The 26,082-nt window shown below is 40.1% G+C and overlaps 5 protein-coding genes across 10 annotated transcripts in view; 2 read left to right on the forward strand and 3 right to left on the reverse strand.

Moving 5' to 3' along the window:
* Window positions 1–4,183, reverse strand: part of setd1ba (SET domain containing 1B, histone lysine methyltransferase a) — a 17,501-nt gene extending 13,318 nt beyond the window's left edge. The window contains exons 1-2 of one of the 2 annotated variants that reach the window (XM_086186730.1): window positions 4,075–4,183; window positions 1,042–1,149 (exon numbers count right to left, since the gene is read on the reverse strand). The gene's annotated coding sequence lies outside the window, so the exon portion shown is untranslated. Of the gene's footprint in view, window positions 1–1,041; window positions 1,150–1,551; window positions 1,955–4,074 lie in introns of those variants that run through there. The other variant, XM_086186729.1, reaches the window with a different exon arrangement.
* Window positions 56–9,154, forward strand: rhof (ras homolog family member F). Of its 4 annotated transcripts, none has more exons than XM_086186738.1 (7): window positions 56–477; window positions 1,310–1,388; window positions 2,795–5,516; window positions 5,649–5,736; window positions 6,958–7,067; window positions 7,679–7,813; window positions 8,017–9,154. In XM_086186738.1, the coding sequence occupies exons 3-7, from the start codon at window positions 5,382–5,384 to the stop codon at window positions 8,179–8,181; spliced, it is 633 nt and encodes a 210-aa protein (XP_086042864.1). In that variant the 5' UTR covers window positions 56–477; window positions 1,310–1,388; window positions 2,795–5,381; the 3' UTR covers window positions 8,182–9,154. The 4 variants fall into 4 exon arrangements, with proteins under 4 accessions (XP_086042864.1, XP_086042866.1, XP_086042865.1 ...); XM_086186740.1 differs by having other exon boundaries at window positions 56–333; XM_086186739.1 differs by having other exon boundaries at window positions 56–333; window positions 1,310–5,516.
* tmem120b (transmembrane protein 120B) lies at window positions 7,548–16,937 on the reverse strand. The gene is made up of 12 exons (XM_086186732.1): window positions 16,625–16,937; window positions 14,876–14,994; window positions 14,488–14,604; window positions 14,340–14,399; window positions 14,161–14,256; window positions 13,981–14,070; window positions 13,814–13,879; window positions 13,625–13,686; window positions 12,262–12,354; window positions 11,960–12,024; window positions 11,626–11,694; window positions 7,548–10,728 (listed from the first exon to the last, which is right to left on the reverse strand). The coding sequence occupies exons 1-12, from the start codon at window positions 16,685–16,687 to the stop codon at window positions 10,621–10,623; spliced, it is 1,008 nt and encodes a 335-aa protein (XP_086042858.1). The 5' UTR covers window positions 16,688–16,937; the 3' UTR covers window positions 7,548–10,620.
* morn3 (MORN repeat containing 3) lies at window positions 16,821–20,417 on the forward strand. 2 transcript variants are annotated; one of them, XM_086186734.1, is made up of 7 exons: window positions 16,821–17,099; window positions 18,184–18,353; window positions 18,434–18,591; window positions 18,666–18,825; window positions 18,914–19,098; window positions 19,216–19,334; window positions 20,161–20,417. In XM_086186734.1, the coding sequence occupies exons 2-6, from the start codon at window positions 18,209–18,211 to the stop codon at window positions 19,330–19,332; spliced, it is 765 nt and encodes a 254-aa protein (XP_086042860.1). In that variant the 5' UTR covers window positions 16,821–17,099; window positions 18,184–18,208; the 3' UTR covers window positions 19,333–19,334; window positions 20,161–20,417. The 2 variants fall into 2 exon arrangements, with proteins under 2 accessions (XP_086042860.1, XP_086042859.1); XM_086186733.1 differs by lacking the exon at window positions 20,161–20,417 and having other exon boundaries at window positions 19,216–19,807.
* orai1b (ORAI calcium release-activated calcium modulator 1b) lies at window positions 19,796–24,830 on the reverse strand. The gene is made up of 2 exons (XM_086186735.1): window positions 22,928–24,830; window positions 19,796–22,844 (listed from the first exon to the last, which is right to left on the reverse strand). Exons 1-2 carry the CDS (start codon window positions 23,039–23,041, stop codon window positions 22,287–22,289), a joined length of 672 nt encoding a protein of 223 aa, XP_086042861.1. The 5' UTR covers window positions 23,042–24,830; the 3' UTR covers window positions 19,796–22,286.
* Window positions 24,831–26,082: the final 1,252 nt, after the last annotated feature.

Here is a 26,082-nt window from a genome sequence, read left to right on the forward strand (position 1 = left end):
GCGGCAGCGCGGCGGGCCAATCAGAGCGCAGCAGCAGAGGAGCCGTCTGCTATTAGAGGCACGGCTCAGGAGTCCTTCAACAGAGAGCAGAGAGAGGGGGCCGAGCGCTCTCGGCAGCCATTTTCCTAAAACAGGACTTAATGGCCTATATGGGTTTCCTTTGTTCCAAAAGGGATCTTACACTTGATTTCCTCATCTCTCACGGACTATGATAAATCTATGATTGCTCCTTTTAAAGGATGGAGAAGAAGGAAGAGAATGTACTGGATGTGATACCCTCTGACATTTTGAGCCTTTTTTCCTCTGCCTGGAATCCATCTTTGTCTTAACTAGGTCATGGCACACCCATACAATACTCTTTATAAGAAACCAAAAATATTGTGAATAAACAGCTTAATGGTGTTGGAGAGTTAGAGAAAGAAAAATCACAGTTTAAGTAACCAAATGCAGATTATGGCCTTGTATGAGTAGCAATGAGTAAGTCCAGTTCTTCTATAATAATTTTTGTAATTTAGTGTGTAAAATGAGGCATGCAGTTACTGTTATTAAAAAAAAAAAATGTTCTGTCAATGTGAGCTATTATGAATTTTTGTCTTCTGTAGTAGCCAATATTCAATATGTTCACTGGCATGCTGACATATGAATACAGCCAACAGTCCAGGTTATGTATTCCTCATAGGAGAGAAAGCTAGCCATAATGGCCTTTTGCTTAATACTTTCATTGAGCTGCTTGCAATTTGACTGTTGATTGATTACCCCTTCTGCTTTGATTAATGACTTTAAACACTTCCTCTCACAACAGCAAAGCTGATGGCGTGTTGTACCCTTCCTACAAGTGTGGACACAGCTTGGGGCACAATTGGTTTGCCATTAAATTCAGTCAAAGTGTAAATGTAGGCTTGACCTTGCTCCAAGGGCATACTTAAATTTCTAGTCTCACTCATGGTACTCCTATTTTTAAGTTCCAACAAAGACTAAAAAAAAAAAAAAAAAAACTAGACCTAAGAAGAAAGGGAAAGCTTTTATGGTGAAAATATTTACCTCAGCAGGGTGAAATGAAGTTAACAGGCCTAAACGCAGGGGCAGGAGGATTGTTTTCAGCTCCATCTTCGGATCCTCTATTAATGTCACTAATAAGGGGTAGCTCTCCTGCAAAAGGAAGGAATCCATTAGCACGAAAGACAGAGCTCTTTTCAAACTTTTTTTTGATCAGTATTGCTTCTCAGCAAGCGAATATGCATCTTCAAGCATCATCTGTGTGGGCAAATATGCAAACCATCTCTCTCTCTGTCTCTCTCTCTCCTTGAAGACAGGATAGCAGTCAAGTAAAACCTCTTCCATGTCGACTTTTCTCACTACACCACATTAAGGAAATGTTGTTTTGAAAGGTAATGGATTTTGAGACTTTTCACTCACTACTTTGCCTGTTTAATATGTAAATTCTCATATAGGACAAGACAACACAAACTGAGATTAATCAACACAGCTATTTTTTTTTACTTTGGTTAAGAAAATAGAACCGTATTTTGTTGATGGATGTTGTTAACTTACAGGTAGCATTCAAAACATGTAATCCAAAGTCTTAAAGGAGTCTAATTGGGGAGAAATGTTGATTTTCTCACTGCCTCCCTTAGTCCAAACCTTTTGGTGGCATGTAGGCTACACATTTCTCTGCTGCTCTCGCTTTCAAAATGGCTTCTTTACAGACAAAAGAGAGCACTGTGCTGTAAATTCTTGCTGCGCCATAACTGGGTGAGGTCCGCGCTCACTCGAGGGGGAAGAACCATTTTCCGGGAACGTTTCTCGGGTTCGTTAACACCGACTAACACGGTGCTAGTTTACGTGGGATGGGTGTATGTGCGTGTTTGAATAAGCAACGTAGGAAAAGCAGCCGTTAAAGAAAGGAAACGTTATGGTGGCGTTGGATAATCAGGTTGCTGAGCGGTCTGACTCGCCCTGGCAACGACGGTAATCCGAGAACTTTGGCCGGTTGCCATGGTAGCAGCGCGTGTTGCAGCACCCCCACACTGCCATATAAGGTCATGAGGAATCCGCTGCAGCCCTTGTTGTTTTGTACCGGGGTGAAAATAACACGACCAGAGCTCTCTGTGGGGCGACACGGCTGCTGCTGGAACAACATTTGAAGTGCCATAGGCCAGATAAAATTTACGGTTTTACGGTAAATGATTAAAACAGATACGGAGGAGTGTTTATTCGCTTGGTGTATCGTGGCGCGACATCATATAGTGCCTATTGTTCTTTCATTCTTTTTGCTTTGAGAGCACACAGACTTCGGTGTCTGTCTGGCCTGTTTTTCTTGTTATCCACTCCTATCTTGTGCTGCCAAGTGCGCACATTCCTTCATTTGCCGCAGGTCACGAGGCTGTAGATAGCCTACCATTCCTTTGCTTCATGCACCCCCACCCATCCTGCAAGAGAGACAAAACTGCGAAGAAGCTTTTATTGATGTACGTAAGGTGAAAATTTGACATTAGTTAGAGGATTTAATCCGCCTGTTGGGTTATTAATAGGGCCTTTATTATTCCCCGGTGGGTTATTGCGCCATTCAGACTGGAATATTCCACACAGATGATTGACCTATCTTCTGCTGACAGCTGTCTTATGGTGACAGTAAAAACATTTTTGACAATTGTTCTTTTTAATTGATGATAATGTGCTGTGTACGTATGGATATTTTGTGTATGGACAGGAGAGTTAGAGATCCTGTACATATCTAATGCAAGTTTGTAAGTCAAACAAGCACTATTTTTTTTACTGATTTTTTTTTTCATAGCGTGTTGTAGATGGGACATGATGAAGGTGCCGTGGACTCCGCATAAGTCAGCCAGACAAACTGCTGCATGTCTTCTTTCTGTTTGTCTTTTTATGTTCAGCCTCCTCTGATGGATTGTTGACTAAAGCTGGCATCGTCGTCGTTTTGTACTTTCATTTTTTTAATATATCATGAACCATGCTTGCAGTCGTCTATTCAAGATATTTTTCATGCAAATTGGTGGTACTGTATTTCTTCTATTTAAAGATTTTCCCTCTTTCTATATAGCTCTCAAATATGTGCATGTATTGTTGTGTTACTTAGTGTAAAATCCTGGGTGTGGTTTGTGTATTAGTCTGTTTTATTTGGTAATATAATCCTCTGTCTGTGTTTCTGAGAATTTTGAATAAATAGCATATACACATAATGTTTTCTTGTTGTGGAAGCAGGCTGATGTAGCATATTTTTGATGGAATTACTCAGCAATTTAAATTCTTTGAAGGTCCATAAAACAGCCTGTCATGGCATATTTTAGATGACATTATGTAATTTACAATAAAACATAATTCATGGTGCTGTTTGGCGTGGCTACAGAACCCACCTGCAAATTTATCTTATGTGTTCCTGTAATAATTAAAAAAAAAAAAAACCCTGTATAGATTCCTTTCAAAATAGACAAAAGTAAAGGGCAGTGTCAGTCTATTCTCTTAAAGGGACAGCTTGCTCAAAATTACTGCAACCCTACCCACTAGCTATACATCCTCTAACCACTGAGTATTAATATCATATACTTTTATTTCACTTTATCATGACAAAATATTCCAGATGAGACTCAGAACCATTTGTGTTTATTTTAAGTATGCACACCAATGTTTTGCTCCACTACATGAAAGTAGAAAATTAATTGGAAAAATGGTTGACATGGCTGAAACACACTCCCCAACTTAATGTAATTGATGGTGACATAGATAAAGCAAATCTTATTGCCTCGGACGTGTGACATTCGCCGCCAAGACACCAGCTACGACCACATTTACACTCACTTCACTCCTGTTAGAACAGCACACACTCCTCCTCTCTTTATATCTATATCTATATATCTACATCTATATCTACATCTATATCTGTATATCTATATCTATATCTACATCTACATCTATATCTATATCTACATCTATATCTACATCTATATCTGTATATCTATATCTATATCTACATCTACATCTATATCTATATCTATATCTACATCTACATCTATATCTATATCTATATCTATATCTGTATCTGTATGATGTTCTCACCAAGCACATGACTTGACTGAATTAGTTTGTCACCAGATGAGACGCCGGTGCAGTCAGTGCCCGCTAGGATGAGTTACTAGTCCGTCCTGACACCCGGCCGGTGATGTCACTGCCGTGTTCAGCCTCACAGACTGACCAGAGACATGTGACTGACGGCATGAAGATTCCCAGTGATCACTTCAAGAAGATAATCTTCCATCTGCACGCTTAGATTCATGTAAACAAGCTCTTGAACATTTGTTTTAGATGTTGCCCACTCAGAGACCCAATCAATTAAAATATCTATTTCTGATTAACATGACATTTATGTATGTTTTTGGTCATTCTGAATCTCATTTTTTTTTTGGAGGGAATTATAATTTAAGTTAGAGTTTCAACAATTAATCAATAGCTGATAGAGGAAAAAGGGTTACTAAGTGTTTTTTTTTTATAAACAAAACTGTTAAACATTTGCTAAACTGTTAATTATGAGGATTTGCAGCTTTTGCGTCATTTATGTTAGGAAATGATTTGGGGCCATTCGAAATTTTGATGAGTATTTTATTGATCTGTAGATTAATTGCGACAATAATCAGCAAATGAACTGATGCTAAAAGATAAAGCAGCTTGATTGTTTGGTGCGTTCTTAAATGTTTTAATCGATAAAAAAGGCACACAGAAAAACCTGCTGAGAGAAGAGAGGTAGCTGATTCATTACATGCCACATTTGTTTGCATCAGTAACGGTTTCTGTGAAAAAGATGTAGTTAGCGCCCACAAACACACACACACACACACACACACGCGCACTCACAAACACACACACACTCACACACACACACACACAGATGAGAGCTCACATATTATCAGAGCATCAGCAGGCAACACGCAGGCTTGATGAGTGTCAAAATAAAAAAAAAAAAAAAAAAACAGAACACAGAAACAACGGAGGCAGTGCTTCAGAAGAGAACCCACCCAGAAACTGAGGCACATGTAATGAAGGAAGTAGGAGCAGCCAGACTCAGCTGCTTCCTCTGAGAAGCAACTCATCACAGATGCTCTCAGTGTGCACAGACGGGTGTGTGTGTGTGTGTGTGTGTGTGTGCACGCGCGCGTGTGTGTGTGTCTATGGGAGGGTGACAGGAACAGGAAGCGGTTAACAGCAGTGAGAGCTACCTGGTAAAACATGAGGCTTGTCTGTTCCTCACTCCTCCGGGTCATCAGACATGAATTTATCTTGACTGTGGAGGGAGGAACTTCATCACTGTCTGGTCTGGAACCTGTTGAGTTTTTTGTTGTTGTTGTTGTTGTTGTTAAATTGGAGGCAGGATGACCCAAAACAGCGCCGGGACTGGTAATAAAACCACTAAAAATGGAGAAGAACTTAAAATTGTGGTAGTGGGAGATGGGGGCTGTGGGAAAACATCTCTTCTTTTGGTTTATGCCAAAGGTGCTTTTCCAGAGGTAAGAAGAACCATGATAATGTTTCCTTCAGCGCAAATTTGTTTCTCTGATCATCACTGTGAATGAAAAGTCAACATTTTTTTAACTTTCTTTATTTCAAATTAAAGTCTTTCTCTTGTGTGTCTAAAACAGAAATATGCTCCATCTGTGTTTGAAAAATATGTCACAACTCTTTCTCTTGGAGGAAAAGAGATCAAGCTCAACCTGTATGATACAGCGGGTAAGATCATCCCTCCCTCCATTTGTGGAAAATCATTGGAACACAGCTCAGACAGGTAGTGTGAGAGTTCCTCGCTGGTATGATATGGGCTGAATCATTTCTATAGTTTCATCTAATATAAAATGCTAGAGTTTGCGGACCCTTGTACTCTGCTTCACTCTACCTAAACCCTCGGACACAAAGGAAGTGTAAAAGGTCATTGTCACAGCATCATCTTTCAGGAACTGATCAACTGTTTAACAGAAACTTTTGTTTATTTGCACTTCATTAAAAATAAAGATGAAATGAATCAATAAAAACCTAAAGCAGGCTCATTGCACCAGGTTCATACTTTGGTTTAATTTGTGTAATTAACGTGATTTAAACCAGCTACAGCGCTGCTAAAAGCTCTTTAGGACTTTTTTTGTTTTTTTTAACCGCGAGTTTCGTCTTACAGACACGAAGCAAAGCCTGAATCCATTTTCTTGCTCCTGACGTCTCTAGTAACTCAGTTGCAAAAGGTACAAAGCAGATGTCAAATAAACATCAGGTTTTGCTTCCTGTCTGTGAGACTAAACCCAGGCTTAAACACCCCCCTGAAGTACATACAACCTATTTAGTTGAGGCCCTTTGATAGAACCATTTGTTAGACACAACCTTGTGTCTGTTACCATGGTTTTAAAAATGCACTGCGTACGATACTAATAATACATTAATAATAAATCAAATTTGTATTGTGCTTCTCATCAGACAAAGAGACCAATATCAAAACTCTCCTCAAGTAAGAAGACTGTTGTTTAAAAAAAAAAAAAAGAATTAAAATGAGCTCAAGACTAAGAAGGTAGATTTAAAAAATAAAGGTTGGGTCGTTACAGGAGGCCTGCTGATAGAAGAGGGCCTGTTTCAGTTGAGGTTTCTGTTTGGCACCAGCTTTAAAGTGACTAAAACTGCTGCGTACTCCACACATTCTCATAAGTGCTGCAGAGTTGTTTCATTCTCAGAAAAAACATGAGACAGTATGAAGTTTATCTCTCCGGCGGAGTTACAGCTTTGTGTCTTAACATCAGCGCAGGAGGAAGTTGAAGCCAGGATGTGGTTTTTGCACATCTCCCCTTGTACCATATATCTAGAAGTGTGGGCTGTTGCATCTGGAGTCGCATCAAGGCCTTCTGTCCATTTCAAGCCATGTCACTGCTAAGAGTGCTCACATATCTGTTTCACTCACACATGTTTGTCTTGTAGGGCAGGAAGACTATGACCGGCTGAGGCCGCTTTCATACCGGGAGGCTAATCTGGTTTTAGTCTGCTTTGACGTGACCAACCCCATCAGCTTTGAGAATGTCATGATAAAGGTAAACACAGCACCCACTACATAAAGGTACACACAGGTGCAAAGAAACAAGAACTTGAGGTTCAAATAGAGCGTATAAATGACTGATAGCAGCCTTTTATGATTAACCCACGCTGCTCCTCCTTTCTGTGGACTTTGACCCCGCAACTCATTATGATCCGTCCTGCTCTTTAGGCTGATAAAAGGGGCGGAGATGCCGCCAAAGACCTAAATATAACCACGTCTGTTTTTAGAAATCTGCCCGAAATAACATTTATGACACAAATATGCCCTGCAGCCCTGTTTAAAATTCTTAAAATCTTCATTTGAATATGAACAATCGATGAATGTGCACATAAATTGGAAGTTCAACCGCTGGACACACGACGTCTCAAAGTTTCACTATCAAACTTGTGTTGTTTTATCCTGAACTGACCTCAAAATAATCACAATGCCCCAAATCTCACTTTGAAACTTTCGGTGAGCACAGTGAACTTCAGTTCTCCACAAACGCCGCACAGTGACGCTCAAACATTCAACAGAAGGGAAAAACAAAATCCTTGAGTGGAAAACTTTAATTATTGTCTTTTTTTTTTTTAAACATTTAAAAAAAATGTTATTGTTTTGACCCAGTGGTACCCAGAGGTGAAACACTTCTGTAGAGATATTCCAGTCATCCTGATCGGCTGCAAGACTGACCTCAGGAAGGATAAGGAGTGCACAAGGAAGCTGAAGGCGATGGATCAGGCTCCAGTCACTTACTCACAGGTGATGTCAGAACTTGTGTGCATATGTTTTAAATTATTCAGGTTACAGGATATAAAATGCAAAAGGAAGCAGAACCAGAATCCATATTCAGCTACGCAACAACATAAATGCAATATTTCCTTCCACTCAAAGACAAATTACGAGCTCTACTGCCCTCAAATTAATGGTCTAATTAGTCATTTTTGGTTGGGGGGGGGGTGCAGGGGGAGGCGGCCCAGCAGGAAATGAAAGCAGAGCTCTACCTCGAATGCTCGGCTAAGCACCAGGAGAATGTGGACGACGTGTTCAGAGAGGCCACCAGGAAGGCTCTGGCATTCAATCGAAAGCGAAGGAACTTTAAAAAGATAAGGAAATGTTTAATTCTATGAAGACAAAAGGGTGTGAGGACTTGGAGGAGAGCTCCGTGTTCATGTAGACGCTCAGGAACCTGCACAGATGGTGAAACAACTGCACGGCCTGTAAGATAGAGGCGTCAACGTGTTCTGAGAATCAGGACAATTAAAAAGTGGTGGTAGTTTCTAAGCACTTCAGTGAAAAAGAATGAGGATGGTCACATTGATCGTGGGTCAAACTTTTATGTTCTGTTATTTTTGAATGAGAATTTAATTTTTTAAAATTTTTTTTTTAGAATTTTTACATTGCATTTGTTCAGTGGCTAAGAAAGGCCGTGCTTCTAATGACCTTTTTAATGCTGGATCTAATTATTCATTATTCATCATTATTTCCATAAAAGAGCTTTTATTTTCTCATTATCTCAAATTAAAAACAAAATATTCCTTTGAAACTGTACACCGAAGTTGGTCAATGACAGCAATGCTCGCATTTCAAAGTACGGCCTTTCTCACCTTTCAAAGATTTGCACTGTTTGAAATCCACTTTGTTTTACTGACTCATATTTATAATAGGAACCTGCAAAATTAACCGTGTTGGGCTCAAAGCCACTTTAATGTTATCTTAACCAAACAAAACAGGACTGGAACTTGTGAGGTCATTTCTTTGACTAAAGCGCCCACTAGTGTTGAAAAAGCTCATTGTGCACGTGTGTGTTTGACAGACTGAAGGAGCAACAACTGCGCCCGGCTGCACTTTAAATCATGATTAGATGTTTATTTTACAATATACACAGATTGAGGAATTGTCTCTTGCTACTGCTCCTATTCAGGCACCACATACAGTTTTGGAAATGAAACATGAAAACATGATTTCTCACGAGCTACATTGTTATTTAAATGAGGATATCCAGTTGTTTTGTGCATTCAGGCAGCTTTATGTCAAACGGTAACATTTAAGTCTGTAACGTTCTTTTCCCCCCTTAATAATAAACATGATACATGGATACTATGATTCTCTTCAGTCTGAATGATGTAACGTTGCTGTTTTTGAGTACGAAAAAAGGAGAAATGACAGACAGGCTGAAGGGAGAATAAGGCAGTAGAGACCTGACATCATTGGGATGAAGAAACTAGGAAAAAAAAAGAAAAGGAAACGTGCCATGTGTAATTCATTGAATGCTCCACATCAGGCCGCAAGTTATTTAATACAAATATATTCAATTTAGTGTGTTGACTGGAATTAGAAAAATCATCATTCTGCATGTGAGTGTTACAGTACTGGTGCCAACAGCAGCATTTTTAATCATCATACATTTGTGTGACGAGAACAAGCAACATGTTTGCCTTGCAGCACATTGACGAGAAATTCAAACTGAACCAGAACTCCTAAGAGCTCTGGGACTCTTTCAACACCAGCAAGATTCAGACCGTTAGTGACGCAACCTATGTATGTACAATGAGTTAGCTTCATGCTAATAAGAACTACGAGGAAGAAGGTCAGAAAAGTTCTCCATTTCTCCCGGACATGAATGGTTGTAGTTCAAAGCGGTGCATGCTCTTGTGACTGATTCAGGCGTAACATTACAAAGACAGTTATGGCTTTTGTAACTGGAGGGACTAGTCGAGTCCTTACTCTTTAGAGGAATTAGGTAAAGAACACTGGGCCTCATTCATGAAATGTTCTCACACACACTATTGGATTTTCAACCCGTCATTCAGTCTTCCAGACAGGAAGCGAAGCCTGATGGTAACTCCTGGCTCTTGACATCTTTTTTTTTGCCTTTTCTAACAAAGTCTTTACGAGCTTAGGTGGTTGCCAGTTACAAGATGAGCACGATAGATGTCAAGGGCTACGAAAACAAAAAACAACAACAACAAAAAAAACCCCATCAGGCTTTGCTTCCTGTCTGGAAGACTAAACTGAGGGTTAAAAAGTCCTATAAAAAAAGTTTGATTGTAGCAGCATTTCACGAATAAGGCCAAACTAGGCTGATGGGAAATGAAGAAGACATGAAGTGCAGTGCTGACTTGTTTGAGTTGGAGACAGTTTGACCATCACTACTTCACTGAAGTATGTACATAACAGACTTTAGGTCTTCAAAGGCAAATTATATTCTGTTGTTCAATGCTAACCACCATCATTTAGTTGCATATGATTCGAACAAAAGCTCTCTGAGACCCACATAAACTAAATTCTTTCCGCTGACTGTTTATGTACAGGATAAAGCAACAAACAGTTCATCTATAAGGTGAACATCAGTGACCGACAGCAGCAACAAAAAGCCATTAGAGAGCAACAACAAATGCTTCAGCTGGACACTGCTGCTGCTATCAAAGCCTGAGACAAACAGTGGTTTCCGCCTCGCCGTCTCCCGGCTGGATCATTCCCGTCATCAGTCTATTAAGCAATTGTGTATGTTGCTTTAAAAATCACTGGCCACGTGAAGAATCTGAGATGTCTTTCGTAGTGTATTCTCAGTCATTTTTTTGCACCTTTTTCTGAATTTTTTGGTGGACGACTTTTAATGTGGTGAGAAAATTTCCCAGGAACAGGACGAGAAATGTCAGCGCCAGCATAAATACCTGAAAGACAAAAAAAAAAAGAAAAAAAAGGAAAGACAAAATTATGACATCAAGGACAAAAGGGAGAACATCCCTGCACAACTGTTATAATACCGTGCGTAGCTGGAAATGTGCACCTGTTTGCAGATGTTACCAGTCCATGAAATGAGCCAGTTAGCAGTTGTTCAGCCATTAGAAGGCTTCACGGACGGAAAGAAACAAGTCTTGAAAAACAATGTTTCCTGATGTGCCAGAATAATGGCACAATTAGCATTCCCTGGGTAGAAATGGATGCTTCCTTTACGTTAGGTTACAGTAATAATGACATGAAGACTGAAAACATGGCTACAAACGAGGCTCGAACAGTCGCTATCGCTGCAGTTTCTTCTGTTTGATTTGATTCATTCACCAACCCAACCTGTGGTGTGTATGAATAAATCATAGCCAGTAGAGTAGGGCCGACTATCTGCACCTGATAACCATTTAATCGGCTGATCTGAATCAGCCTCCTGCATGACTCTTACTTCTGACAAAAATTCTCAGCTGATCCGCATTTCTCAACTTCGAAACAGATGCAGCAGGTCTTTAGGTCAGATGTGAAAAAATAGCCAACATTAAAGACTGAGAAATGTTGCTTACACAATCAGTGCATTTACATGTTTTTTTTTTCTTTTTTGTGTGTGCGTTTGTCCCCCCCGAGGACAGAGACTGCGTAGCATTATCATGCTCTTCCTCTTCCCTCAAACAAACCAGAAGAGGTGTTTGTGTCCAGGACAAATACCCTCATTGTACACTCAACCAAGCTGGAGGCAACACGGGGAGCCAAACCAAACTGCTCCAGCATTGGGAGGCAAGATAATTACTTCTTAAACTCTGTGTGAACATGTGGGAGATTTACACAAACCACTGAGACCCTACCTGCCATTCCTTGCAGTCCTCAAGTGCTGCCAAGCGAAACAAGGTCACCGAATTATACAGCTGCCAAAACTGAAAGAAGGGGGGGGGGGGGGGGGGTCATCACTCATAACATAACAGCACACCCCCATGGTTCAATCCCATTGTTCCTAAAATGATGCAGACTCTTTTAAAAACACTGCATTTACTCAATTATTTAATTGATTGAATTATTTAAAATCTGGTATTGTACTGCGCCATGGGTTCTTACAGGGTTGAGTTTTGACCGAACTACAAACAACACAATGTGATTTTTAAAAAGAGACAATAAATAAAAGAAAGTTACATTTTGACTTACATGTCCAAAAAAGAGAAATGGCAAAAGAAAAGTGAGGCCTCTCCACATCCAGGACTGAAATCCCTCTGTAGAGACAGAGGAGCCGTCGCTGTGACCTTCGGACAACATGACCTCACACCCGACATAAATAATCTCTGCACAAGAACCTTACTCAAGTTTCTCTGACATCTGCGGCGCAGCATACTGATGTTGACAGCTGCCTCAATATCTAACCTCTACCCTATTTCCTCCAGACATGGTGTTGCAGGTGGCTGGAGCTTTCAAACAAATGAAGAGACAACTGGAAATAGCTGAGAACTCACCAACTGTGAGGTCCAGCTGATTTCTCTCTCCCAAAGCTCGCAGCCTATACAAACAGCCGCTCTGGTAGTAATACTGGAGGAACTGTACAAAGCCTGCAGGACACAAAGAGTTGATGAAGAGGTCAATGAAGTTCAGATTGTCTCCCTGATGTCTCGGCAGCGCGAGAGATAATCCAGTGGTTAAAGCAGAGTCGGTGTCTGTGTCTGAGATGCGCTGAAGGTTAGGAGAGACAGGAAACAGGGTCATAGCTCAGGGATATCAGCACAGGAACTCACTGGAAACTTTGTATGAACGGGATGGACAGATTAGGAACCGCTCAGTGTCAGACAGCAGGTTTCAACATAAGCTCTCCAATACAATCAATAAAAACTGAACAGTAGAAGCTTTTCTTTCACAGTTGTATGGTTATACAGCATTTGGTTTACGGAACGTGCTGGCCGGGCAGAAGCAACAAGGATTTACAGTTTCTGACCTGATATACGTTCACTGCATTTCAGCTCAGATTAACAGTCTTTTGTCTATACGGTAGAACACAGCTCTACCAGCAACAGTCGTGCTCAGAGATGCTGTTTTCACATCCATGACTCTGATATATAAAGTGATTCAAAAAGACATCTCACTGTTACGTAACCAACTTGGTGCTGCGAGTGATCAACCCATTAACCCGCTCCACCCTCGAAGATGACCTTGTATTCATAGTTACTGAAGACCAATGGCAACATTTGATCAACTGTCCAGCTCTGGCAGAAGATGAATTATTCATTTTGTTACAGTATAGAATCCCAGCGACTCGCTTTTTGGATATTTACTTGATTCAAATGTTGGTAAAATTACAGATTTTATCCAACGCCTCCTCTCTGGTTGGACATGAGGAGAAAATTCAAAGCTGATCAAATGACATCCAAAGTCCACACCATGGCCCACTCCTCATCTGTGGGATACTTGGTCTGACCACCTAAGAGCTCCGCATACTGCTGATGCTTAAAAAAGAAAAGAAAAGAAAAGAAAAAAAGCCAAAAAACTTTCCTTTCTACAGAGGTTTTATTGGAGTCACTGCTGATTTTGTCTGCTAACATTTTCAGGCTTGATAATCATCATGTGACTTGAAATGACCTTTCATGCTTGCCGTTTCTTTCCCTTTCATGCTCATGTTTTTACCCCGTAGCAGTTTGAGGCCCGGGCCAAATCAAAAGTGTATTACAAACAAAAATGTGATTTTTAGTACATCAGACGCCAACCCTAAATGTAACACGATCATCAAAGTTGTGCAGGTTGTTATGAGTCAACATTTCTGCTCGTCACACGCAGGCAAGAATTTAGGAATTTCCCACATTGTTTCACATCTATGAGGCAATCACTCACTCTGATAGATGGAGAAAGCCAGGAACTGGCTTCTGAACATCTGATACATGGGCCCCTCCGGCCTGGGAAAAGGCAAAGATTGAAAAAGACAAAAATCAAGAATTAGTACATCAGCAAGTATTTTTCATAACTTCTACTGTGTATGGCGATATGCTGGTGATTTTATGGATTTAAAAGACAAAAACTCACCAAGTGAGCATCACACCTGACAGAAAGGTGGACACATAATGGTGAGAAACCCACCACCCTTTAATCCTGAAAGACACAGAAGGAGTTACGACTGGTACAGCTTTTTTTTTTTTATGGTCTTCTCGCTTCACAACTTCACCTGACTGCTTAATGATGTCACAACACACCTGGAACCATTTGTCATGAGGATGCTTTCCCTTATCGTCAATGTGCAATAGTACCACACCAGCAAAAAGTTGAAGATTTCATCGGTGACACTAAAAAAAAGAAAAGAAAGAAAAAAGGGTCATCGTAAAGTTAAATCAACATCAACAACAATGACACTTGAAGGGCAGAATTTATCTCACCGAGAGTTGAGAAAGAAGAGGCAGGTTATAGCTCCGAACATCAGGATTATTGTCATATAAAGCTTGAACTTCTCATATTCATCTTTGTAGGCAAATCTATGTAAACAAGCAAAACTAATGAGAAAATCACATGCACAAAAACCCAGTCTGAACCAGATCGTCCTGAATAAAGTTCATACTTTGCCTGATTGCTGAGAAGCGTTACGTTCACATTTCCCAAGACCAAATTCAGGTACAATCTGAAACCATAAAGTAAATAAATGAATAAATACATTTGAGAACCACACATCATTATTCGAGGAACAGCAGCCCTGAAGACACACTGACCCATTTTTCTTTGGTAAATACGCTTCCATATCAAAGAAGACATTTTCTTTCTCTTTCATTTGTGTTTTGATATCCAATATGAGTTGAAGTTGTTTCTCATCACTATCTTGTGCGCACCTGGAACACAAAGACAGAATGTTAGTAGGTATAAAGACAACAAAAAAAGAAGTGGGAGCATATGTGATAAGAGTGATGCAGATGACAGGTGCTATTATAGTTCCTGCTGCAAAGTGTGCATATTTACTGCAGAATGTACCCAAGATCATCATGTAGAGGGAAATTTACGGAAACTTTTCTCAACCCTGACATTTTTGCATAAAATTTCAAATTAGTACTCAAATTAGCTTCATATGCTACAACAGGTGGATAATCATGTTAGTTTACTTACTTGTTTAAGCTGAGCCGAATGTCTTTTAGGCATTTTCTCTGTTTACTGATGGCGCTGCTGCATGTTGTCTGAAGATTGGTGAGCTCTTCAAGTTTTTGCCTGTATACTTTGTGAGTTTCCTGGGAAGAAAAATGAAGCACATTCGTGAAGGCAGATCATTTACAAGCTTACAAAATAATAATTGTCCTGATCTTGCTCACATATATGCACATATACATACAGCCCACATCACGGTTTTATATGGGGAGATAATCCAGTTTACATATGATGGCAAAACAATAGTAAAAGTCTCCCTGTTTTTTTTTTTTTTTAATTAAGTCAGCACTGGTTTATGAGACTGGACTGAGTCTGTGAAAAGTGCAAATACTGCACAGATTGTTCTAACCTAGACACTGGGAAATCAGCTGAGGCTATAAATTCAACAAATGATATACTACCCATCCATTGTAGCTTTGCGCAGCCCATTTTTTTTAAAAGTAAGTAAAGAGATCATGATTTTCCACAGGGGCAAGGTCAAGTAATATCACAGTCGATGCATTTTCAATGCATACCACTTTGTCTCATCAGCAATGAGAACACAAGCACGTGTCATCTGAAGACATGTGCAATTCCGATGGTTTGTTACAATCAATGAACGGCATGAATGTAAAAGCAGCTACAACCGAGCTGTCGATGAACAGAAAATGACCTCAAACATTTTGATCATCGGTGAAGTTACTTCAATTAATAAATGCTTAAGTTTTATTTGTTCCAACAGCTTCTCTAATTTATTTTCATAGCCTTCCATGTCTTAGATCAAATAATTAATCCAAAAATCATTACTAGATCAATAATAACAACAAACTGATCATGTCACAGCTTTAAACATAGGCAAGTCTCATTGAATCCACAGATCCCAAAGTCAGGTCTTCAACCTGATATGTTAGGTGTCTGGAAGTGGAAGGAAGCATATACTGCATGGGGCCACACATCTACACAGCTACAGAGTTGCCTTTCTTTTTTCACACCAGAGTATATACGTTTCATTTAGGAAAATCCCACGACAGCTGACAGTCCTCTTCATCAAATTTCCCCGAGGAGCAGCTCTAGATTTTTTAATTTTGATAGCATCGCAGGTCCAATTCTCCGTTGTCTAATACCAGTAGGAGAACAAGGACAGTTGTAGCACAACAACACACCAATAGCCATAATATTCTCAGTTATTGGTCTATGTCAACGAGAATAGTGTTCTTTGTTATGGTAGACAAAATTGCATGCTGTTTCGAGTTAGCCAGCTAGCTAACATGAGTTTAAGCTAGCGCGGTACTGATGCGCGAGGATACGTCCCATCATTACCCAGACAGCACAAACGTATTTCACTGGCATGAAATGAGTTAAGTTAGTTTTATTGCTTCTTAGCTACTATGGTAGCATTCAGTTTACAGCAGTGAAGAAAAAAAATAAAAACAATAGCTGCTCATTAGCCCCAAAACAAACTAGCTAACGTTAGCGGCTATAAAACACAATGGGCACTACGAAGCAAAAAGTGATAAACGTTCAGTGAAGCATAACACACCTCTGAAATAAATAGTAAATCCGCGCACTTACAGAGTGCCCCAGTGCTGTGTTAACAGATGAGCTGAGAATGAATGGTGAATATGCAAAGAGCCAGTCAAAGTAGTGTAGCCGCTACTTAGCTGCTGTCAGTGCCATGGACGACGATAAAGCCACCGATCTACCAAGGCTGAACATCTTGATGATTTGTGTCACCTGTAACTGCTGGTATTCCTCGTCTATTTCCTCCCACTCCGTCTGAAACTTGGGTTTAGACATTGTTACAGCAGCTGATCTAGCGAGAACGGCTCTACAAAGCTCAACCTTCTTTCCTCACACGGGGTGACTATCCACTCAGCGGCTGTTTTCATTGGGCGGCACTGAGCATGCGCACATATATCCGTCATTTTAAAGTATTTGGACAGCGCGTTACATGAGGATCAAAACTCATCTGAGGATAAAGTAAAGTGTAACTAAAAAAAATGACTTGGAGATATGCTGGATGTTCAACCTGTATCTCAGAGTAACTTTTATTAAAGTAGAAATACCCGATACTACCAAGTCAACCACGAAAAGAATTCCGTTGCTAGGATACAAAGTAACGCTCAACTCTCTTGGATGTGGCCTGCTCACCCTTTCTCAACTTTTTTCAGTAACACCAGAGATTACGAGTCAGACAGACTGAATTTAAGTAAGTAATTTGCTTTTATATATGATAGCGCTTGGAACTAGCTTTGACATGATTATTTGGACTGAAACTTAGCGAGCTCAATGTAGGCTACAAATTTGAAGTAGATTGACTTGATGCTAACCTGCTAATTAAAACAATCAATTTCAGTTAAAATATTGAAGTAGACAAAAAGGGGAGTATGAATCGAGTCTTTCGTCCTGCCAACTTCTTTTTGAACATAAGATTTTTTATTAAAGAGTTATTGCTTGTTGTTTTTCCTCTGTTTTTCCTCCTTTATAGTGCAAATTTCTTTTATCATTTTCATATTTTCAAAATTACTAAAGGAGAAAAACAAAACGAAAGGGACTATTTTCTAAAAAAAAAAAAAAAAAAAAAAAAGTTATAAGTGGATTAAAAACTTTGATTTGTCCACTGGCCAAATGGCAAAGAATGTTTGTATTTTAACAGCTGCTCAAAAGATAACTTGGGTTTTGTTTTGTTCTTATCTGTAGCGGCGGCCTGAAGCAAATGTAACCCTATTCTTAACTGCAGGTTGTTATACATTTGTAACAATTTCTTATATTTACAGGAATTTTCATCAACATTATCTTTTTAAAATTATAGTATAATAAAGGGATCAATTACATTTGATTCCCTGATCGTAACAAGTGTAGTAACAACATAAAAAAAATGGCATTAGGAAGCATGATGTTTTTGCATAGGTTAGGATGTTTAGTTAAAACCCGCTCAACAGCCCTTGCACAGCCAATGTGTTTCAGGTGTTGACAGGTGGCAGGAGCTTAACTTTTCACTGAGTGAACCTTAGGAAGCTACAGGGGAAACACTTGCTCATAATAAAGTAAATTCTATGTAAAGTCTTTAAATTTTCTGTGTGGTTTGTCTTCATTACCCGTTAGGATATTTTGGTGTTTAGTTAAACTAATCTCATGCGCTCAATATTGTTATGTTGACAAATTGGACTGAGGTGATCTACTCTGAAATTAGAGTCATTCATTGAAACTTGCTCTTTTTCCAAACAAATAAAGTTGTTAACCCTTTAAATCAGTTAATGAGTAGTGGGTTTAACTTTTTTTTTATGTTGTAGGATTTCCACGGAGGAACTGCTGGCAATGCCATTTGTTAAAATATCTAAAAAAAATCCGCCACTCTCAACACTTTGGGATATTAAAGCACAGAAATGTGGACAGCGTCGAGCAGTTTTCTCAGCCAGTGGAAATGTTTACATCGGAGAATGGCAGGACAACAAGAAGCATGGTGAGATACTGTGTAGCTGCTTCCTGTGTGACTTATCTCTACTCTACCTACATTAAATATTGTCCTTATTTATTTTCAAGGGAAGGGAACCCAGGTGTGGAAGAAGTCTGGCGCCATTTATAACGGAGAGTGGAAATTCGGCAAATATGACGGACGTGGCTCGTACAGCACGCTTGTCCCAGAGACAAAGGAGTATGCGAAGAAGTACTGTGGTGAATGGAAAAATGGAAAGAAGCATGTAAGTAATATATTTGATGCACTGTAACAGAATGTACATGTGCCCCCTGTGTTGTCAGCATCTTCTCTTTTTAGGGGTACGGTACATACTTCCGCAATGGATCAGCAGTTTACGAGGGGGAATGGAGTGAGGACCATCGCAGTGGTTTGGGACGGATGTATGATAAGAGTGGAGACATCTACGAGGGAGAGTGGATGAAGGATAAGAAGCATGGACGGGGCATTATGCGATTTGGTTAGAGCACTTTGCTTTAAACGTTTCTAAAGCAGATCAGTGGTGCAAGATGGTGAATTTAACATAAACTCTCCAATGTCTGACCAAGCAAACGGAAACTGGTATGAGGGCTCCTGGAGGGATGGCAAGAAAAATGGCAATGGAAAGTTCTTCTACGCAGACAAAGGCCAACTTTACAAAGGCTTTTGGGTGGACGGAGTTGCAAAATGTGGGACAGTGTCAGACTTTGGAAGGGATGACGCACCAACACCGACCAAGTATCCAATTCCAAAGGTACAACATCGCTGCCACAAATATATTCTCCTTCCTTTCTTGCAATTTACACAATCAAAGAATCATATTACTTTCTAATTTATGAAAACATATGGACCCCCCCCCCCCCCCCCAAAGATTCACCTGGCAGATATGCAGCTGGTTTTAAGGGAGGCCAAATCAACATACCTTGAACAAGAAGATGACCACCATGATTCAACTCACCCTGAAAATGTACATGATGAAATGGCATAAAGGTATTCAAGGTGTTTCTTTTCCCCCCAAAAATACTCCCACTTTCTTTTTAGGTTAACACGCGAATCAACTACGATGAATCATGTAGTGATGACATGTAACATTTACTGTGTTCATTATCAGTGCAGATGATTAAACAACTATGACAGTGAAAGGCTTCTTCCTATCATGACCAATAGAGCAAGATCCTATTTTGAACAGGCAGTTTACTTGAAGTACCAGATTATGGGTTTATGACTCTATGAGTGCCTGTCACAGTGACCTTGACCTTTCACCACCACCATCTTTTTGGTTCATCTGAGTCGTTGGAGACGTTTGTGCCACATTTGACATGTCGCTTTAATGAGAATGCAAGAGATGGATAGACAGATTGTTTTTGCTGATGGCTTCAATGACTTCATCAAATCGATTGAATAAACACACGATCAAAGGCTATCAACTTCGCTAAATGGATTCACTCAATAAAGCCAAAACAAGCACATCCGTTTTCCTTTTGCCTTTTTATTTTAATGTAGCTCACAGCCAGCCTGAAATAAGATCTGCTCCTTTCACTGCCACATTGACCATGAGTCATGATGTAATAGCCATACAGAGACCTGACAGCACACATCGCCACTACAGCGCGATTGGTGCCGTTTGTTCATTGGCAGGATGATGTAAAAATTATGAGCCGTATTCACAGGGGCGCAGCAGGAACGTCCAACTACATTTTGGGTCCGATTGATTTCACTCACTCTCATCCTCTCAAGGTAAAGGGATCTCCATCCTACCAGCTTCTGCTGGGCGACTGTCTCCAGTTAGTAGTTAGTCCTTGCCTTTGCCTTTCAGCTTTCTCAACTGTTCTGTGCCACGTTCCTTTTCCCCTGGGGTGTCCAGCAGAGAGCAGTTCCAGGCAATGAGTTGGGCAAAGCTGTCTCCATCGGTGGAGTGGATCAATTTCACAGATTAAAGAAATGTGTTCCATTCAAGATTCATATAACCATGAAAAAGCTGGAAAAATTCTGAAATGTGAAAATGCCACCTTCCAGGTTGAGAAAAAAATGTTGAAAAAATAAAGTCAGAAAATCTTGGACAAAAAAAATAGATATTTGCTTCACAATTGCCTGCATGTAGGCTGGGAAAATTCAACATGGACTTCAAAGTTTATATCATATGTAAAGATCCATCCATCCATCGTCATCTTCCACTTATTCCTACACATTAAGGGTCGCGGGGGGGAGGGGGTGGGGCTGGAGCCTATCCCAGCGTCAACGGGCGAGAGGCGGGGTTCACCCTGGACAGGTCACCAGTCCATCTCAGGGCCAACATAGAGACAAACAACCATTCACACTCACAGTCACACCTACAGTCAATTTAGAGTGTCAATCAGCCTCGTCCCCTCTTGATGTCTTTGGACTGTGGGAGGAAGCTGGAGTACCAGAGAGAACCCACACAGGAACAGGGAGAACGTGCAGACTCACACAGAAAGATCCTGTGATGGAGCCGGGGCTCGAACCTGGAACCTTCTTGCTGTGAGGCCACAGTGCTGACCACTGCACCACTGTGACGCCATATGTAAAGATATATTTCAGAAATATACAGACACAAAAATTTACCTAAAAAGGCATGAAGAAGTCATGGAAATTCATTTGTAAAAAATGTGTTGACATTAGGTTCGGCTGAGGTCTTTATTCTACAAGTACCTGTGTATCAGCAAGCTGTCTTGGAGAACCAACCACACCTGGACTTCACCATCTTTATTATTAAAACATAAGCACAGATAGAATACTGCCTCATATTGATAAAAAATAAAATAAAATAAAATCTAGAGGTACCGAAATGTGCATGTGTCAGATTAAAAATGAAAATTCACCACTGGACAGGTGTGGATTTACTGGTTCGCCAGCATAACTGCCAACACTCGTGTACCTTCAGTTTTCTTGGCGTGACTACACCTGCCATTTCATGTGAGTTGCAATGATAGAATTAGTAAAAGAATAACTTCTTGTTCTCAAAACTGAAAGCTGAGTTAAAAAACAAAATGAAACAAAACACAGGCTCTGCTCCAGATGTCAGCAAATATACTCTAAATACTGCATCTGCTGAGTGGACACACGGGGCATGCTTTACAAACGCATTCGAAAAATTGCAATAGAATGTGCAGAAACTGATAAAAAGTTAAATACTTCTGGTTCACAAAATGGTAAGATCCAGTCTATTAAAAAAAAAAAAAAAGTAAGACTCACTGACAGAGGCAAATCAATGCAGCAGGCAACAGTCAGGACAACAAGTTATCATTCAAGTGTCTCTCACTTAGACCTTGTTCACACTTTAAAATGTATCTTGGGTGATCAGAAGTAGACCACGAAGTCCACTTCACTCTCCGTACTTGATCAGATATCATTACTTCCTATGTCAGTAAAAGGGCCCCATGCACAGGATTCACGCCAGTTACGCACCAGATGTGCTGAAAACAACACGATTAAAGAATTTTTACTCAGATGCACTGCAGAAGCAACCACCACATCCTGAGGTGATGTATTATTTTGCGTTAGATCCATGTCGGGTACGCTTGAAGACGTGAGCGCTTCTAGATTTTAGATATGTAGTCAAATGGGTCTCGAATCACATCAGGAAGTGATGCAAGTGGCTGGATCACAGTGTCTTGGTGGTTGTTTAAACTTGTTTACAACTCCAGATTCCCCAAAACACATTTTTTAAAACAAGTGTAAAAAGGATTGAGAGATAAATCAGTAAACTATCACAGCTATGACTTTTCAAGTAACATGCATTATGGTGGATTTGTGAGTTTACCGTTGATCCAGCGTGATTTAAAAAAAAAAAAATCTTCACAAAAGTGTATATCACAATGAAGACGTGAGAAATCTACATTCATGTAAAAAAAAAAACAAAAGCCAGTAATGTGGCTTCAGTTGGAATCCAAAAAACCAGCACCTGTGCTTGATCATAGCAGCCTATGGGAAATGTGAGCTTGGAGACTGCAAGATGGAAGAGTCCCCTCTGTTGTCCAGTTCATTTTGGAGCCTGGTGAGATTAGAAAGCTCTTCCAGCTCCTGAAACTGTCTATCGGTCTTGTGGCTGACCAAGGAACGGTAGAAATGCACAGCAAAGACTATGAACACTAAACCAAAGGGGACCATAATAGAAGTAGAAGTGATAGCAGCAGCCACGCCGGCTGAGACTGTGTTATTGCTGGATTTGTTAGGCTTCACAGGTAAGAACTTCACCCAGCAGAGGAGGACCACCTCAGCCAGGAAGAGCAAAGTACCGATGACAGTAGAGAAAGCCCAGGCCAGTTCTATGTGTCGGTGCATCCGCTCATGTGGAGACTCCTTCACAGAGTTGAGGTTGTGGACGTTGCTGACGGCCTCTATATTAGGTAAAATACAGGTGCTGACCATGAGAGCGAAGAGGTGAACAGCTACGAGGACAGTGGTGCAGGCACTGAAGGCAATGAGGAGAGCAGGTGGATAGGGGTAGCTGTTGTCCAGCTGTACTTCGACCATGGCCACCTGAGCAGGAAAGACACAGGAAACACAGCTTAACACACGTGCAGTACTGCGTAATGTGACTTAAGACGAACCAGATGCATTACCATAGCAAATCCAGAGAGCAAAGCCGACGTCCGGCTAGAAGCCTTGAGTTTAGCCCGACTGAGGTAGAGCTTCCTCCAGGACAGGGCTTGCAGTGAATGCTCATTCAGGCTCATGTTATCGAAGGGCCGGTGCCGAGCAGCGTGGACGGAGTTACCTGGTTACTCTAGCCGACACACGCAGGCCTTCAACATGCTAACAGTGTACACTTACAAAACATTGACCACTGCCAGCTGACGAAACTGCCGAAGCTATTTTTTCCGCCTCGCCACAACCAGTACCCAGCGTGTAGCTCTACCGCCCGCCTGCACCTTACATTACCCAGAATCCTGTGCGGTGTGAGCGGAATATCCGCTTGACTGGTGTGTTTACTCTCTTTGTAACACAATATTATCCACGTTAATGGCTCCAAAATGGATCTAACTACATTATTAATACCGGTGAGCAAAACATTTTTTTTTCAAAACTGAATTAAAATTGTAAAAATTTACATTGCAACATGTTGATTCATCACTTTTTTCAGCCCCCTTTTTAAGCCCTAGTTTTGTAACCGATTTAGATGTGATTTTTTTTTCTTTAAATCAAAAAGCTTTTGCTACAAAAAAAACCTTTGAAGCTCAAACTTTTGCCGGTTTCATTCGACAATTTAAACATTTTTGCTTTTACAAAGACAGACAAGAACGACTAAATCAAGCTGATCTCACAGAAATACGACATCTTCACCGAAACGTGCTTGCACAGCAACGCCACATCTCACAATTGTCCATGAGGGGAGACACGAAATTCCTGTGTCAACCACAGGAACACTCTAGGTGGTGGTTGATGTTGTTATAGGAAAACTTTATTTTACCATCATCACACTGACAACATTTTTTTGTTTTGTTTTTTGTTTTTGCATACAATCGAAGCAGCACAAAGTTCCTCTCCCAACCACCCTGACAACAGCTTCTTGACATGAAATTCGCTGCTGGAAAATAATGTGTTATGATGTGTCAGCACAGTAAGTCTGGTTAGGCCCAAAAAGAAGACAATCATATAATGTCAGAAAATAACGTAGGAAAATGGAACTCGAACGCCTCGGCTCCAGCTCCAAGTCTGATGTTTGTCATCTGCACTCGGGTGCTGAGTCCTATTAAGCAGCAGTAACCTTCACCCATCTGGTGGATTCATGTGTACATCAGGCATTTTTTTTTACATACTGTGCCACATCATGGGTCACTAAGAGGTCGTGGTCATTTCATGTATTGCGAGTGAATTATTTACCAGCCATACTGCGAATAATACCGGAGGAATAACACACAGTGGGGCATCAGTTCGTCTTAACTAGAACAACTCACTCTGTCAGTGAGACTTAATCGGACACACCCATTAATTTAAACACACGTCATGTGTCACCTACAGCGCATCTCATTGGCTGTTATCATTGTCCATCAGTTAATACCTGCTTCAGCATAGGTTAGCCTCTGTAACAATACAAAAAGAAAACATTTCACTTATACAAATTGAGGGCATATTTACATATGTTAACATATATACGTCTATTTATAGACGTCTAATCTTAGACATTTAAATAACCGCTAATATAAGTCTATTCATCGACATCTAATCTGACGTTTAAATAACCGCTTATATAAGTCTATTGATAGATAATTTATAATAATTTAAATAACCACTAATATACGTGTATTTATTATTCTTCATCTGCCTGTATATTGAATGTGGGCCACTTGCTCTTCCTTACGTTCTCTATTTCAGTAGCTAATAGATGCCTCATAGATGTCCGTGTATAAACGTCTATTAGAGGTCTATGTATAGACGTTTATTTGACGTCTATATATAAACCTCTAATCTTAGACATTTAAATAAACTCAAATATACATCTATCCATACATAACAATTTATAATAGTAATTTAAATAACTCTTTACATCGAGTATGTATTATTCTTCATCTGCCTGTCCATTAAATGTGGGCCAATCGCTCTTCCTTACATTCTACTTTAGCTCCTTGTGGTAACTGCCGCAGTTCCCGCTTGCATTACACAGGTACTCCTTGTAAACTCTCTTATTCGTCGTAGCCTGGGTCCATAACCTGCTGGAAGGCTCTATTCTCCTGCAGTGGAGATGGAAAACTCTCGTTTGAAAAGAATCATACTAATCACTCCCACTGGAGCTCTCTGGAGAGCAACATCCGTCTTTTTTTCTTCGCTCATCAAAGCAAAAGACAAACTCGACAGTGACTCCTAGTGGAATCCCAGTGGTAACTACAACAAACTGAAAATCACAGTACAGAAGCACAACCACACACAAAACATGTCCTACCTCAACATACATGCTTAATTAACCGCTAATATACGTCTGTTTATGGACGTCCAATAGACGTCAATGTATAGACGTCTAATAGACGTCGATTTATAGACCTCTAATGTAGGTCTATTCCTAGATCATTTATAATAATTAATCATAATAATAGAATCACAGTACAGAAGTACAGTCATACACATAATATGTCCTACCTCAACACAGACCACATGGGACTACTTCCACCGCTATTGAATTATTACAGTATCACTTTGACTGCCCATAAATGTAAAATAAAACCCTGTCTGAATTAAACGGGGATTTTAAAAACGTGTTCATATTTGGTTTATTTGTCTCTTGTCATACCTTAACGTCGGTTTTATGTGATTCCGTGGAATCAATAAAATGCAACTTATTAGGTTGCAGGTATCTCATTTGGAGTGCAGGTTTGTTTTTATAACTGTGCATTATTTTAATTATTGTGTACAACGGGAGTTTTCTCAATAGTTTACAACTGTTATTCATTCATAAAAAAAAAACACAAACAGAAAAACGTTCGCCACCATAACGATGTGCCATAACTGTGTGATAGTACTCAAAAATTACGTTTTCCTTTACTTTCATTTACGTGCCACTTTCCCACCAGTCCACGTGACGCACGTCAATTCAGCTTTTTTTTCCCCCCAGTCAGATTAATTATTCACAAAAGAATGAATGAAAGTGGAGTACTAGTTTTGGTGACATGTAGGGGAAATTTAAACACGTATGTTCACTGAATCTGCGCCAGAACTTTTCGATAATCGCGTTACAAAGGTTTGGTCTTAGTTGTCGAGTACAAACAGTGAGCCGTGTGTTGTG

The sequence above is a fragment of the Aulostomus chinensis genome, chromosome 19, assembly GCF_037954235.1.
Source record: "Aulostomus chinensis isolate RoL2024-O1b breed Wild chromosome 19, RoL_Achi_v1.0, whole genome shotgun sequence".
In the NCBI taxonomy this organism is placed as follows: domain Eukaryota; kingdom Metazoa; phylum Chordata; class Actinopteri; order Syngnathiformes; family Aulostomidae; genus Aulostomus; species Aulostomus chinensis.